The sequence below is a fragment of the Musca domestica genome, unplaced genomic scaffold, assembly GCF_030504385.1.
Source record: "Musca domestica strain aabys unplaced genomic scaffold, Musca_domestica.polishedcontigs.V.1.1 130, whole genome shotgun sequence".
Lineage (NCBI taxonomy): Eukaryota > Metazoa > Arthropoda > Insecta > Diptera > Muscidae > Musca > Musca domestica.
The window spans coordinates 1,514,549-1,532,407 of NW_026712173.1; the positions used below are offsets into that span (position 1 = coordinate 1,514,549).

The 17,859-nt window shown below is 34.3% G+C and overlaps 1 protein-coding gene across 4 annotated transcripts in view; it reads left to right on the forward strand.

Moving 5' to 3' along the window:
* Positions 1–10,996: 10,996 nt before the first annotated feature.
* The window catches only part of LOC101897251 (myosin heavy chain 95F), a 60,486-nt gene continuing 53,623 nt past the window's right edge, over positions 10,997–17,859 (forward strand). Inside the window, exons 1-2 of one of the 4 annotated variants that reach the window (XM_059118770.1) lie at positions 10,997–11,163; positions 16,684–17,005. In XM_059118770.1, the coding sequence (XP_058974753.1) occupies positions 16,969–17,005 (37 nt within the window). In that variant the 5' untranslated portion in view covers positions 10,997–11,163; positions 16,684–16,968. Of the gene's footprint in view, positions 11,164–16,683; positions 17,006–17,859 lie in introns of those variants that run through there. The other 3 variants (XM_011297152.3, XM_011297156.3, XM_011297155.3) reach the window with 3 other exon arrangements.

Below are 17,859 nucleotides of genomic sequence, written 5' to 3' on the forward strand. Positions count from 1 at the left end.
TTACGTATGTTGACATTTTTCTGTAAGATGGTTCTCTACTCACAAAGTAGCCTAAATACAGCAAATAATGGCCAATCAGTTGAAAAACGTGGCCAAGACCACGGTTACAGCTGAAATCAGGGATACATTTATATAAGGGTTATACCAAAACCGTGGCCCAACCAATATTCTCTTGGGGGTTACAAATTCAAAAGAAAACAAAATTTTCTTTTCTGACCACCAATTAGATGTGAAAGTGGACTTGGGGATATTCCAATGTGGGGACTTTACTTAAATAAATTCTTATGTGGCAATTATCTGTATGATGGTTCCCTACCCCAGAGTAGCATAAATACAATTTTTAGCCAAATCAATTAATGAATGTGGTCAAGACCAAAATGGGCCCTACTCTGAAAATTTCAAACTTTATGCGAAGAGGTTCTATAGCTCCTTAGAAACAAAGATGCCAAATAATGGCAAAAATATTAATAAAGTGACCAAGACACCAAAAATAGCTTAAATCATACGATGGTTATATAAATATGAAATCGGGTTGTACCCTTATCCGTGGGTTATGATCGATATCATGACCTGCAAAAGCGATTTAAGGTATCTTGAATGTTTGGGAAGAATTTCTGGAAGGATAGAAATCCTTTTCTTACTAAGAGTCCCATTCGCTCTACTATTTTCCACCCTTTATATTTGGTATTCTTCTGAATGTACATTGGACGGATTATTGTGACAGGAAAGAAGTAGTTCCACGCTTTGAAATAAGCCCCATTAGGCTTTTTCCGTAATTTTTGTTTGTTCAAATGTGTTCGCATCTTCGAGCTGAACCACAATGTCGGCCCTGGAGTTGAAAGGTAGATGTCAGTTAACATCGTACTTCCCACTTATATCATTTTTTGGTGAAAATTTATATATAGTGAAAAATTATTCTTTATTTTGTTCACAAAAAATTTACTGAATTCAATTAGATAATACAAATTGAAAAAAAAAATAACAAAAGAAGAATAACACATTGAAAAAATCTTCAACCTGTTCGCTGATTTTTTACAGCAAATGTTTAAAGATCCTTATATAGTTTGTCAATAGAATGTACTTCTATTTTAAAATTCGATTCCATTAAATTATTTCGACATCATCTATTCCGTTTCGCCACCACATAATTCGGTACTACACTTCCATGTAACTCGCCATCAATTTCATTTCTCAAAAAATCAAGTCAATTAAATAAATTGGTATTAATATTTGAATTCAAAAATAAAATATAAAAAACACTACAAATGTACATTAGAAAAAAGTAAGTCAAAATGGAAAAAAATCATGCAAAATAAAACATTACTATTGTACATTTCAAAAGTCAAAATGAAAATGTTAATATATCACATTTTTACGCAATTTTTTTGGATATTATCCTTTTCGGAGAGGAGACAATTCCGAATTTGTATGAATCGTTAAAATCAATCCAGCGGTTCTTAAGTTATAAGCGTAGTAACTAACACAACTTTCTTTTATATATATAATATATATATATACTAGCTGGCCCGGTCCGCGTTGCCGGCCCGTAGTTTTTGTCTATTATGCATATTTGTCAAAGCATAGTTATTCAAAGATATGAATGTTATAAATGTTCACGTACTGGTCGATTAGTTTTTAATTTTTAGTCAAATGAGCAGTAATTTGGAATTTACTGTACTTTGTGCACCTCATAATTGAGGGCTAATAGATTTAAGAATAGCCAAAGTTAATTACTTTTTTAAACCCATTAGCACCTCAGATTGTGCATTAGAGTCCTCATAAGTCCCCCTAGCCATGTCGGTCTGTTTGTCCGCCAAAAGGTGGACTTGAGGCGGTACTATTACATGGAGAAAATTCTAAAATTTGTAGATATGTTGAAATTTTTGTGTAAGATTTTCACCCCCAAATACACATTTTTAGCCGAATCCTTTGAAATAAGGTAAAATGCGAAACATCGATGACAAATAGAGGCCAAATCGAAAATATAGCAGAACAACATAGCATGTCAAACTGAAAAAAATCACGTGATTTAAATAAGTAAAAATAGTTTTATCCACCTCATAATTGAGGTCAGACTGATTTCAGAATAGTCAAATATAATTACTATTTCACACCCATTACCGTAATATGGGAACTATTTTTTTTGTCATTTAAATTGTAAATTGGAGACCCCATATAGTCCATATTTTTCATCATAGTATAATTCAATGACGATTCAACAAATATTCGGTCCCGTGCTACTTTCTTATATTTGTAATTTGTTCATGTTTTCACAATTTATTTCATATAGATGTATATCCCAAATCTACGTTTCCAACCAATATTCTCTTGGGGGTTACAAATTTAATAGAATATAAATTTTTCTTTTCTGACCACACATTAGATGTGAAAGTGGACTTGGGGATACTCCAATGTAGGGACTTTACATGAATAAATTTCTATGTATCTTAAATCTTCAGGAAGAATTTTTGGAAGGATAGAAATCCTTTTCTTACTAAAAGTCCCATTCGCTCTACTATTTTGCACCCTTTATATTTGGTATTTTACTGATTGTACTCCCAAAAATTTTTGCATTTTGAGCTCTCATTGGACGGATTATTGTCACATGAAAGAAGTAGGGTCACACTTTGAAATAAGCCCCATTAGTCTTTTTCGGTCATTTTTGTTTGATTAAATGTCTGCGCATCTTCCAGCTGAATCACGATGTAGGCCCTGGAGTTGAAAGGTAGATGTCAGTTACCATCGTATTTCGCACTTATTTCATTTTTTTAGTGAAAAATTGTATATAGTGAAAAATTATTCTTTATTTTGTTCACAAAAAATCTACTGAATTCAATACGATATTACAAATTGAAAAAAATTGACAAAAGAAGAATAACAAATTGAAAATATCTTCAACTTGTTCGCTAATTTTTTACAGCAACTGTTTAAAGATCCTTAAAAAAGTTTGTTAATAGAATGTACTTTTATTTTAAAATTCAATTGCATTGGAATTTTATTTCGATATTTTCCCGTTTTGAGAATTGTTGCAATGAGATCTCTTTTTTCGTGATTTTTTTTAACGATTTTGAAAAAGTAATTATCTTTTAACTTTGGTGTGACCGCATTAAATTATTTCGGTATCATCTATTCCGTTTCGCCAATACATAATTCGGTACTACACTTCCATGTAACCCGCCATCAATTTCAGTTCTCAAGAAATCAAGTCAATTAAATAAATTGGTATTAATATTCGAATTCAAAAATAAAATATAAAAAACAATACAAATGTATATTAGAAAAAAGTAAGTCAAAATGGAAAAAATCATGCAAAATAAAACATTACTATTGTACATTTCAAAAGTCAAAATGAAAATGTTAACATATCACATTTTTACGCGATTTTTTTGGATATTATCCTTTTCGGAAAAGAGACAATTGCGAATTTGTATGAATCATTAAAATCAGTTCAGCGGTTCTTAAGTTATAAGCGTAGTAACTAACACAACTTTCATTTATATATATATATATATATATAGATATATATATATATATATATATATATATATATATATATATATATATATATATATATATATATATATATATATATATATATATATATATATATATATATATATAGATTTTGACCATTTGTGGGGAAGGTACTTGAAGGAGTGAACCAATGTTGTCCATTTTCGCACCAGACCTATCACTGATGCAAATATTACGACTTGCAAAGTTGGAGCAAAATCGGATCATCGTTTCTCTTTCTGTGCAAAAAATATACATTTTTTTTTGAAAATTTCGACCATTTGTGGGGGAGGTACCAGAAGGAGTGGACGGATATATTCCATCTTAACACCAGAGCTTGGGTTAATATAAATATTGGGATGTCCGACATTTGAAAACAATCGGACTCTTATATCACATTTTATGAGAGTTGTAACTCTTCAAAATGTTGACCATTTGTGGGGGAGGTACTTGAAGGAGTGAACCGATATTGTCCATTTTCACACCTGACCGAGTACTGACGCAAATATTAGGATTTGCAAAGTTGGAGCAAAATCGGATTATCCCTTCTCTTTCTGTGCAAAGAATATTTTTTATGCAAATTCCAACCTTTTGTGGGGGACCGATATTGCCCATCTCCGAACTCGATCTAAGTTTGACAAAGATATTACGATGTACCAAGTTTGAACCAAATCGGATACTCCCATCGAGAGTTATCGTGCGCACCAGCCAGACAGACAGACGGACGGACGGACGGACATCGCTAGATCGACTCCAAATGTTCTGAAACGGATTTGGTCCAAAGAGACCTAGGGTCTAAAACCGTTATTTCGACTAGGCACGTTTTGACCGTATCAAATGATATATACCCTCTGTCATATGGCTGAGGGTATAATAATAAAGTAATTGACATACTGACTTAACGATTCATCAACGTCAAGACGAAGCAAGCTCTTTTGAGTCTATTTTCTTTCTGTTGCGGTGTATGTTCTTACACTTTTTGGAATTTCAATGGCTTTACCCCGATCTAATTTTTCAATATTTGCCGAATGGAATATTGCGATATATTCAGCTCACGACCCATTTTTCGGCCACAGCGACGCGGGTTTCGATCAAGTCGTTTCTTTACTTTTCCGTTCCTGCTGATGGTGCTGTTTTCTTCTTCTGTCCACTTCCTCGACGTCGGGCTACGTTACCAGTATCGCGGTAACATTATACACCATCTTCGAACTTGACCTGCCTGCAGACAGATCTGTGCAAAATTTTAACTTCCTAACTTTATTCGTTTTGACTGTAACTCGATTGCAACAGACGGACAGGGCTAAATCGTATTAGAATTTTACACTAATCAAAAATATATTAATATTTTGTTGGGTCTAAAATTATTATTTCGTAAGTTACAAATGGAATGACGAACTTAATATACCCTCTATACTATGTATGGTGGAGGGTATAAAAATTAAATTATTAAGTTTAGTAAAAACTGAAAGATAGGGCTGCAGTTTTGAAAAAAAAAATCGGAAAACATGACGAGCTACCTTCATTTTTCTAACTTTTTGTTCTATATTTTAGTCAAATTCAAATGTAAACAAGTAAGCAAAGGCTATAGTCGTGCGGGGCCGACTATGTTATACCCTACAACACTACAATATGTTAGAAGCCCCCTTATGTCCAAATCCATATTGGAAGATTTCGCTTTTGAAATTAGGATTTTGACTAGGGACATTTGCCCAATATTTATGCGCTCCATCGGGCTGTTAGTTGTTGTGGTCCATTTTACAGCTAAATATAATCTAATGGTCATCCAAAATGATAGAATTCTTCCCTGTCCTTAACTCTCTTCACAGGCGTGTCGATTGACTTCAATTGTGTAATCGGGAAAACATTTCCGTTTTTGGTTAATTTGAACCCCTAAATATTTTGCAATCATCTCCAAAAGCAAGAAGCCCCTCTGTATCTCCAAATTTAGACTCATCTATATGATTTGCTTGTTTACGATATTTGGCTATATTCGTCAACGAAATCGGCATAAAAAAGCCAGAAGTTCGCCTTTTGTGTATTTCGGATATCGCCTGTAAGTAATGCTGGTATTTTTTCACACAAAATTAGGCGCCCATTGTACCCGCTGTCCTAAACTCTAACTTTAAGCGAGATTTCGTATCCTTTGGTTTCTATTTGTGACCTTTATAACGGCTGCAAAATCAGGAAAATTTTTAGTTGTTGGTCCATTTCAACCCCTAATATATTGCGGACATCTTTGAAAACAATAGGCCTAGCCCTTCTGAGCCCTTGTGGAAATTTTCGTGAGGATCGGACGATATTTGCAATACTTATATAATATCCCCAACCTGTGTTGTAAGGTGAAAAATATTACAAAATATTATAAGTCAAATTGAAAAAATCGCATGCGATAAAAAATATGAAAAAATAAAAAAATGTCAGAAAATACTACAAAATCTATATTAACATCATCAGTGGCATATTTTTCTGCGCTTTTTTTTAGATTTCATACTTTTACGTCAAGAGGGCATTCTGAATTGACAAAATTTGTCAAAATCTGTCCAGCCAGTCTTGAGATATAAGCATTCTAACTAACATCCCCTTCCTTTGTATATTCACATTTTATATATTTCGCTATATATAACCGATATATTTACTATCAGCATCTACGTAACGGTCAGAATTGACCTGTTCGTCTATTTGTAATTTCGCCGGGATTAAAAATATTCGCGGCTTAATGAAAAATTGGATTTTTATTTAACAAAAATGTTATGGTCTTTTTTACCCACTAAATATTACGCGATGACCATCAAAATTGGAAGGCTTCTGCCCAGCCATAAGATCTAGCCCCATGCTAACTTCCGTTTTGATTGGTCGATAATTGCGACCTGTAGAGCAACTGCAAAATCAGGAATTTTTTTCAGTTTTTGATCCATTTCAACCCCTAAATATTATGCAATCATCTCCAAAAGAAATAGGGTTCTATTCTGATCTTAACCCCACCTCCATTTTTAATTTCGTGAAGATCGGGCCATAATTGTGACCTGTAGAGTGATTACAAATTAACATGGACAGACTGACGGACATACATAGCTAGATCGACTCAGTTCGGCGAGATAGGAAGATCCATATATACTTTCCTATGTGGAAAGCCAATATTTCGTGGTGTTATATAATTTTTGGCCCAATCAAAAATAATATAATACCCCCAACACATAGTGTTGTAGGGTATAATGAGGTGGAAGTTATAATGAATGTCCTACCTTGTCATAATAATATTTCCCCCGAAAGATAGCTACGAGTGTCACGTTTAAGGCTATGTAATACTTCCAATAACCAAAAAAAAAAAAAAACCCAATTTTTACTTACATAATTCCCCCCCCCCCACGATTCTACACTTACACTTTTATAGATAGTTATCCCTCCCTCATCAAGAAATAAAATGGAATTCCCACACCACCCTTTTTTACTCATGCCATTCGACATCCATCCCCCACATTGGTGGCGAGAATAGTTCACATTATAAACTAATCACATAAACATGTGGACGGACCCATCGGATGCATAAATGTTGTATTCCCATATTTGTAAATTTACTTCCTCTCTTCCTGCTTTCACACCCGGTTTCCTAGATGCCACTGGTTGTTGTTGCTATTGTATTTGAATTTCAATGACCTCGAAATGATGAAAATGTGTTGTCGCCACCGCCACTCATTTCGATACGATTTCGTACCCTTCATAGTACATTTCTCTCACGTACACAAATGGTGTGGAATTGTTTCGGTTGATGATCATCGATTCCAGATGAGATGTGTAATGCAGTTTCCATGTACATAAGTGTTGGTGAGTCGGTGTGTGTGTGTTTTTTTTTTTTCAATTCAATTGTGGGTGGTTGGTTTGACTGGTGAAAGTGAATTTTGGGCGGGGGGGATGAGAGGTAGGTAGTTGTAAATATATATCTCACAAATCTTAACTGATTATTGTTTACAATAGATATAATGTTTGAGAGAAGCAAAAAATGCATTGAGAAAATTTAGGTTTCTAGAGTAATACATCACATATTGCGTCGCATCTAAACGAATGACCGAATGACACAGCTAGGCAGGCACAGCTATCCAGCCAGCCTCTGTTGTTCCTATTGTCTGTAGCGGCAGCAGTGGTTTTAATAACAAAGTATTGTGGTTGTCGCTTCTATTTTCTACCCTTATAAAAAGTGTCGTACCAACACACACGACGAAATCCATGTGGAAACGTTTAATTCCAATTTAAAGTTTAACCTCCATGGAGCATGCGCTGAAAATTGTTGAAAATTAATTCACATCAAAAGCTTTATTCTCTCTTTCGTATGAGTTGTTATAATTGAAGCGGGTTGCCACATGTTATGTAGAATGTATACACAGGCTCCTCGAGATATTTTGGAATTATGTTGACAACAATACATAAACATTGATCATAGTCTCTTTATGTAAATTATCGTTAAAAAACTTAATGAAAAAACATTTAACATAATTTTCCTTTTTTTTTTGTTTCAGGTATGTAAAAACAATGTTTTATTTTTGACCAAAGTGAGTTCTCATTGAAAAATCGCAATTTTGTCGACATTTGGGAAAACTAAAGCTTTCTACAACTAATGAATATTGAAAATAAGATAAAAGTAAAGGTTTAGCATTTTGGCAAGAAAATTGCGAACCATAGTCTACGAACAGAACTCCATAAATGCGAGTTTAGATCGAAAATGGAAAATATTTTTTTCATGTCGCACAAAATATCTTTAATATTCGATTACAGAACAAATAACAAAATTTTGTTCTAGACGAAGGTAGGTTTGTTGTTAAACAATATTTGTTTCCCAAAAATGCATTGGAATGTCCATCAACAAAAATCCAGAATGGTATTATATTTTTTTTTTATTTTAATGGTTAGCGAGTTTTTCTAGAGCAGAACAGAAAATCCGAATGACTTTTCATAGAAGACGAGAAGGGTTTCTCCGAAAGTAAAACTGAAAGTTATACTCACAGTAGACCAAAAGATCCATTCACAAATACCAAAAACATTTATAATAGAATACCAAAAGAAAACCTGAAAGTTTGATCTCGGAAGACCAAAAAACCTTCTATGATGAGGGCAAAAGTTCTTCTTATAGAAGACAAGGAGATATTTCCAATGAAGCCCAGAAGGTCTTCTTATAGAAGACCATAAGGCCTTCTCATAAAAGACCAGAAGGTCTTCTTATAGAAGACCAGAAGGTCTTTTCCTAGAAGACCAGAAGGTCTTCTCATAGAAGACCAGAAGGTCTTCTCAAGAAGACCATGACGTCTTATCATAGAAGACCAAAAAGCCTTCTCATAGAAAACTAAAAGGTTTTCTCATAGAAGACCAGGAGGTCTTCTCTTGAAAGACCAGAAGGTCTTCTCTTGAAAGACCAGAAGTTCCTCCTTTATAAGACAGAAGATCTTCTCTTGGAAGACAGAAGACCTTCTTATTGAAGACCAGGAGGTATTCTCAGAGAAGACCAAATAGTCTTCTAATAGACGGCCAAAAAGTCTTCTCATAGAAAACCAAAAGGTCTTCTCATTGAAGACCAAAAACGTCTTCTCATTGAAAACCAAAAGGTCTTCTACTAGAAGTGCTGAATGTCTTCTAACAGAAGAATAAATATTCATCTCACAGAAGACCAGTAGATCTTTTCATAGTAGACCAGGAGGTTTTCTCATAGAAGACCAGAAGGTCATCTCTTAGAAGAACGGAAGGTCTTCTCATAGAAAATTAAAAGGTCTTCTCATTGAACACCAGAACGTATTCTCATAGTAGACCAGCCTTCTAGTCTTCTCACAGAAGACCAAAGGTCTTCTCATAACAGGAAAACCAAAAGTCTTATAGAAGATCTCAAGATTTTCTCTCAAAAAGAGCAATGTGCCTTTTCTCCCAAAAATCAGAAGGTCTCATCATAAAAGACCACAAGGTATTCTCATGGAAGACTACAAGGTCTTCTCATTGAAGACCAAAACGTATTATCGTAGGAGACCTCATGAACTTCTCATGGTAGACTACAAGAGCTTCTCAAGGAAGGCCTACTCACTGAAGGCTAGGAGGACTTTTCACAAAATATCAGAAGGCCTCCTCATAGAAGACCAAAAGGCCTTCTCATAGAAGACCACACTTCTCCTTAAAGAACACCATAAGACCTTCTCACAGAAGAACAGAATGTCTCCTCATAGGAGAACATAATGATGGCCTTTCCATTGAAGTCCGGAAGAAGGTTCTTATCCTAAAAAACATGAAGGATGGTTTTTCTCAGACCAGAAGGATTATTTTCTCATAGAAGACCCAAATAAGATTCATCTCATAGGAGGCCAAAAGAAGGGTCTTTTCATAGAAAACCGGGTGGATGATTTTCTCACAGAAGACCAGATGATCTTCTTGCAGAAACCAGAAATTAGACGACAATAGAAGACAATAATATACTCTCTTATAGAAAACTAAAAGATTTTCTATAAGAAGACCATAAGATATTCTCTTATAGAAAACCAAAAGGTCTTCTCAAAGAAAACCAAAAGACCTTAAAGAAACCCAAAAGGTCTTCTCAAAGAACACCAAACACGTCTTCTCATGGACTACAGGGAAGGCCTAAAGGTCGTTTTTCACGGAAGACTAGAAGGCCTAATCTCAAAAAGACCTGTAGGTATCCTCATAAAGGCCTTCTCAAAAAAATTTTAAATGATATTCCATTTTTTGAAAACAAGTAAAAAAGCTGTAAGTTTGGCCAGGCCGAACTTTTAATACCTTCCACCATTTGGAACGAATTTGGCAATTCTCAAAAACAATAAAATCCGTTAAAAATTCTGTTAAAATCATCAAAATACCGAATATCGGGAGGTACCGTTATGTAGGGGGGTTATACGAAGACGTGGACCTGCACAGAAAATTTTCTGTCTTAGGCTGGTGCTACAGCATTATTTACGAACATACATTACGAACTTCAAATACTAAACTTGCAACAATTCCGGTGAATAATGTCACTAAAAATGTGGACCTACATGACCCATTTTCAATACCAAAAGTCCTGCAGACATTTGAGTAAAATTTTTTCAATCTACTTAATTTTGTTCGGGAGCTAGAGCGATTTCCACAGACGGATGGACATAGAATTTTATGCTGATCAAGAATATATATATATACTTTTTGGGGTCTAAATCTATATTTCGAGGTGTTACAAACGGAATGACAATCTTCATATGCCCTCCATACTATGGTGGAGGGTATAAAAAAAAACATTAAAAATCTGGCAGAATTCTCGTATACGATATTGAAATCATTCTCATCTCACAACTCTCCAGCATTGGATTATGAAACTACCCCAATAAAAAAATGAATCCTTCAGATGGGAGAACACAACTTTTAAATACTCACGGTGGTGACTGTGGCGGTGTTCGACTGGAGAACGTGAGTGCATCTTGGTACTTGCCCAATACACGACCAGACAGTGCAATACGTGACGTTCGACTGGCAACAACTAAATTGAGAACAATTCCGTTTGTCGTCGGTTAAAAACATTTCATGTCGAAGAATCATCAACAGCACCGGATGAAAACAATTGAACAATGTTTTGATGAAAATAATTTCCATGTGAAATTCAATTGGTGGTGAAGTGACACCCTGTGTCTGTTTAGTGTGAGAGGAAAATCGCAGATAGAGAGCGGTGAATGTGTGTTGTTGTTGTGAGAAAGCATTGTGGATAATGTCGGTTACTGGGTGAAACGAAAAGGAAATAACAACAAAAAAATTTTGGCAAAAAAAGTTGTAGAGGGATATACGTATATATATCTGTGTATGAATGTAGGTAGGAATATAAAAAATAAAGCACACGCCAAGGAAAACACCCAGTAACACAGTTACCAAGTCGCTGCATGAGCGAGTGCGTTTTAATGTTAGTGTTCATTGAGTGTGTGTGTGCGTGTGTGTGAGTGCAATTATTATCCTGTCTTCCTTGTTGTGGCACTACTATCCTTCAACTTTTAATGAGCGTCTGCAAAGAGTAAATTTGTGTTAAGTCCTCCCGTTTGTGATTGTTTTGAGAAGTGGCTTGACGTGTGGCGACGTGTGTTTTGAAAATAAATTTATCCAAAAAAACTTTGAAATTTATGTTGTTGTTACCTGAAAAGTATGAAATAACCACCATAATGTGGGTCAAACCACAACAATAGTACAATATGGAGTACGTGTGCGTTTTTGTGATGAAACACATTGTTAAAAAAAATAAAAATTTAATCTATAAAACAAAAATCGCAATAAATACTAAAAATAAATAAAAGAAAATTTGCAACAACGTGTAAACTTTGTGTGTCTGGCTAGTTGGTCTCATTTTCATACGATTTTGGTGAATATGGTGCAATTGTGAAACACATTGTGAAGTAACAACAATAATAACAAAATTTGCAACACACAACCACAACAACAAACACATATGTTTATTGTAGCATATTTTGTTGAAAATTGCATCAACAAAACGCAATATTTGGCCCCCTTACCCCAATCGTTTTTTTTTTTCGTTGTGCTCCCCATCAAATTTTGTTATTATTATGGCTACTGCTAGCAATTATTGTAGTTGTTGTGATTGTAGATGTTCGTTTTGCAAACATATGGATTGTTTGAAAATTGCGGTTGGGGGTCAATCCAATGACCCATTGCACCCAATTGACGTTTAATGGGTGTTGTTTGGAAGGGATTTGCTTTCAGATTTATTTATTTATTTATTTTTTTTTTTTTTTGTTGTGATAGAAAAAGTATGGAGATTTGTTTTTTTTAGAATATTCGAGAATATAGCTCTATGTGCGAGGCTGTGTGAGCAAATACATTACCATGTACTCAAAGGGATTCCATAAATTGTTTATGATTTTATTGAAAGGATTGAACTTTGTGTATGTTTGTATATGTGTAGCATTTATATGAATGGGTGTGTCTGTCCCTAAACAAGCCAACATCACTTGTCAGGGTCATTTCAATGCGTGTAGACATTTTATCTCAGCTGTAAATAATACGCCTGAAATGTACGTCATGATATTGACGATTAATTTTCAATAAGCAGCATTTAAGCAAAAGTGAAAATTATCTTATGATATCCGTACAACTTATAACTTCTGAATGTTATACTCTCGGTATATCAATTGCCTTTGCCAGAAATCACAATGCTTGGCCTAAGGAATATGGCGTAATTTTTAGGTCCCATGAAATTACGGTTAAACTTTTCGAATAGAGGTGTTCAACATGTAAGAAGACCTACAAATAAAGATTATAACCCGAAATTTACACTAACGGTTTTAGAACCTAGGTCTCTTTGGACCAAATCCATTTCAGGACATTTGGAGTTGATTAGGCGATGTCCGTCCGTCCGTCTGTCTGGCTGGTGCGCACGATAACTCTCGAATCCGATTTGGTCCAAACTTGCTACATCACAATATTATCAAACGTAGATCGAGTCTGGTACCTCCCCCACACAAAAGATCGAAATTTTCAAAAACGTCTAAACGGGGTGATGGGTTACAAACGGAATAACATACTTAATGTATCCTCCATTCTTGGAAATATGTGCTACAAATACAACATATAGCGCTTGAAATTTTTGCTATTAGAATCGCTGTTTATGTGTAGCCTGTTCCAATGGAGATGGTTTAAAAAAATGTGAACAATAATTGTGCCAAGTACTAAATATGGTATTGGGTGAAGCAATTGATATAAAATTCTGAAATTTGATACTTAGATTACTGATCATATCTGTGTTTGAAATTTGGCGGTGGTTTGGAAATGCTCCCTATATTTGTACGAAAAGTACTAAATTGAACTAAATTTGGTATTGGGTGAAGGGATAGGTCTAGAATCCTCAAATTTGATATTGAGGTCTCTGTTTGTATCTGGAAATGAGACATGAAGATGGATTTGGAAATGTGAACTATTTACCAAAAGTACTAAATAGTGCTAAATTCGACATTCCAATTCCGGTAGAAATGAATCTAAAATTTTAAGGTTTGTAATAAAATTTGACAAAAAAAAAACTCAAACCTTAATTTCAGTTTTTTTAAGAACATCGAAAATTGTCATTGCAACAATTTATTCTGAAATTTTGTATAGAATTTATATAGAATCTGGGCATACATAAACTTTGTAGAAGTTCATTATAAATGTGGTACACAATCGAAGTGTTTTCGTTTGAACTTCTGAGAATCCGAACAAATTAAGAAAATTATTTTAGAATATATTGCTATAACTTAAGTTGCTTGAAAATCAGAAACTTTTCTTCTTACTTCCAATTTGGTTAGAAATATGGTGTTTTGTATTGTGAAATAATTCAATCATATACAAGGTAAGATAAAAAAGTGCAACAAAGTCAAACGCCATAATTTTTAAATTTTATTGAATTAAAGCGAAAAATGTCGGAAATAGCATCAAATTTTAGAATAAGTTTAGATTTGTTCGAATTGGTCACCTTTGGCATGAATTATGGCCTTCAAACGGCCAATGAAACTGTCACACGCTGCCCAAATGTTTCTCCTCGGTAATTTGGCACATTCCCGGCGAAGCGCTTGCTTGAGGTGATCGACACATTGGTATTTTTTAGTGCCACCTTGCTTTCCAAAATACTCCAGACACAATAGTTCAACGGAAGCGAAGCAACTCTTTAGCAACTCTTTCTGTTGCGGTGTAAGTTCTATATGTTCAGCTCACGAGCCATTTTTCAGCCACTGCGACGCGGGTTTCGATCAAGTCGAGAAAAAGAAATAAATAGTACTACATTTGGCATTTTGTTAATAGGGGTAGAGCTGAAATCCTGAAATTAGATTTCTATATCACTGTTGGTGTCTCTAGCTGAGAGAAGAAGGTGGTATTGGAAATGCGTGCTATAACGTACGAAAAGTGCATAATGACACAAAATGTGCCGTTGAGTGTTGGGATAAACCGAATTCTGAAATTTGGTATCGAGGTTACTGTAGGTTTCTAGAATTTACAAATTGAGACGTTGAAATAGTTTTGGACAGAAAATTTGGATGTGGGTCCATTTTGCAATGGTTTTACTAATATCATCATCGGTTAATTTCAAAATTAAAATTTTGAAGACTTTTTGGGGTAAACGGTATATGTACATTGTCCTTAATTTTCATAGCCTCCACCATAGTATGGAGGTTATATTAAGTTTGTCATTCCGTTTGTAACACCTCGAAATATACATTTTAGACCCCAAAAAGTATGTATATTCTTGATCAGCATAAAATTCTATGTCTGTGGAAATCAGTCTAGCTTCCGATCGAAATGAAGTAGGTTGATAAAATTTTACCCAAATGTGTATTATGTCCGCAGGACTTTTGGTATTGAAAATGGGTGATGTATTTTTTGGTATAGCCCCCATATAATGGTACCTCCCTTTTTCGGTTTTTTTGTGATTTAAGCGACATTACTCACCGGAAATGTTTCCAATTTGGTATTTGAAGTTCGTAATGGGTACTACCGCATATGACAGAAAATTGTCTGTGCAGGTGCACGTCTTCGTATAGCGCTCATATAACTGTGTCTGGCGATATTCGGTATTTTGATGATTTTAGTGACATTATTAACCATAATTGTTTCAAATTTGGTGTTTGAAGTACGTAACGGAAGCTACAGCCTATGACAAAAAATTGTGTGTGTAGGTCCACGTCTTTGTATAGCCCCCATATAACGGAACCTCCCGATATTCGGCATTTTCATGTTTTTAGCAACATTATTCTTAGGAAATGTTTCAAATTTGGTATTTGAAGTCCCTAATGGATACTACAGCCTATGGTAGAAAATTGTCCGTGCAGGTTTACGCCTTCGTGTAACCCCCATATAACGGCACCTCCCTATTTTCGGTATTTTGATGATTTTAGTGACATTATTAACCGGAATTGTTTCAAATTTTATGTTTGAAGTTCGTAATGGATGCTACAGCCTATGACTGAAAATTGTCTGTGCAGGTCCACGTTTTCGTATAGCAACACCTCCCTATATTCGGAATTTTGATGATTTTAGGTACATTATTCACCGATTTTTTTAATCAAGTTTCGCATTTTAATATTGTATTGGTTTATGACAAAAGTTGCCTATGCAGGTTTACGTCGTCGTATAGACCCTAATATAAGATATACGATTTTCTAACGGATTTTATTTTTTTGAAAATTGCCAAAATCGTATTCAAATATACAGCCTTTTTTACTTGTTTTCCGAAAAAGAAAGACTTAAATAATATATAAAAATTTAAAAATCTGAAAATTTAGTGCCGTTCATGAAGTTTTGATTTAAAAAATTTGTCAAACTGAACAAATTGTGCATTTTGAGTACTAAAAGGTCTAAAACGAACTGTAGGAATGAATCTAAAATTTTAAGGTTTGTAATAAAAACCTTCATTTCATTTTTTAAGAACATTTTTAAGTTGTTCGATAAATTGTCAACAGTACGATACTTAACATACAAATTGCCATTGGAACAATTTTTTCTAAAAGTTTGTATAGAAATTAGCTAGAATCTGGGGATACATAAACATTGTAGAAGTCGATTATGAATGTGGTACACAATCGAATGGTTTTAGTTTGAACTTTTGAGAATCCGAAGAAATTAGGAAAATTATTTTGAGAAACTTTTCTTCATACCTACAATTTGTGTAGAAATATGGTGAATTATATTATGAAATAGTTCAATCATATATTCCATCCCATTTCATTTAGTCTTACCATGATAAAACAGCAAAAACTATTTTACAATAATTCCCAGGATTTTAATATTGGAGTTTTACTTCTGACAAAATTTTCCACCCTTCCCTTGGAAAACACATGTCCACCACCCGTGTTGTTTGTTCGATATTTTACCATGCAATCAAAAACACAAAACAAAACGAACAAAACACCGGCAGGGCATTCACCTCCCCCAACTCTGCTTTGGCACCCTTCATCACATGTTTTGTTTATTTGGTTTGGGCAAAAAATCACTCTGTTTTGTTGCTGCTGCTGTTGATGTTATTGTTTGTGACTCATGTTGTTCGCTCTCTCTCTCCCCGCCTGCCTCTCAACCTAGTGAAAATAACAACGGTTTCATGAGGGGGGTTGTTTCCCTTATATGAAACACCCTATTGTCTGTTGGCCCGGGAAAAGTGCATTTTATTGATTTTCCCTTTATTTTGAAACACAGGAAAATGCACCTAGATATGTGAGTGTGTGTAAAAAAACTTCTTGAAAGTGCGTCACAAATGTTGAAATACGCCGGCAAGTGACACGTTATTAAAGTACCTATATCGTAAATCTTGCTTTAAGACCATATCGTATTGTTTGTGCGATAACATAATTCCAAACTCAATAGTTAATTGCAATTTAATCAGACGAATAAATAATTTAATTAACAACAATAACAAAGGAGAAAACGAAAAATAATAATAACGTAGTGCCATAAACTCGGAGATATCATCAATCGGATAAAATGGATTTCTACACAAATAAACCCAAAAATGTTGATGGTAAGTTTAGATGGCAAATTTTTGTTTATTTTTAGTGAAATTTAAATTATACGTATTTTTTTTTTAAATGTAACTATTAACATCAATTCGATGGTAGTAACGTTGACTTTTTTTGCAGTTTTTTGGTTTCAAAAAAAATTCTAAGCTATCTGATGACATACATACCTTTAATTATACAAAATGACGTCATCTAAAATCAAAATATATTTAGGTTACATATCATATATACGGCTATAAATTAGAATTGTATACGTGCATTAATACTTACATACACATGCCTCACATTTTTATACCCTCTACCATTCTATGGTTGATTTGGCTTAAAATGTTGGTCAAAACACCGAAAATCAGAAAGTAACGCTATATGGTGGGGGCCTTACCGAAACGTAAACCATATGTGCCATTTTTAATACCAAAGATACAAGGGGTAATACGATGTATATGAGCAAAACTTCTGAGCGATAGAATGCTTCTCTAAATTATCTCTGTTTTTGGGGATTTCATCTTAAATCTGTGCGTTCTTTTACTTCTTTGTAGAGTTTCTCTGCTAGGGAGAATATTTAGTTTTCCGAGTTGGTCAAATCTTAATAATCGTTTGCAATTAACAAAATTAAACCAGTAAAGAAAGTCCTAAAGTCGGGTGGGGCCGACTTTATGATACCCTACACCACTTTGCTTATTTAGTAGAGCTGCGCATAACAATTAAAAGTTTTTATGGGAGAATTCAATTATACACGCTATGATTATAATTTAAAGTTCAAAGGACTAAATATGTCGAAGCATTTGTATCTTTAAAATTCGGACTTGTATTGCCCATTTGGTGCGAAATTAATTTGAAATCGGATAAAAATATA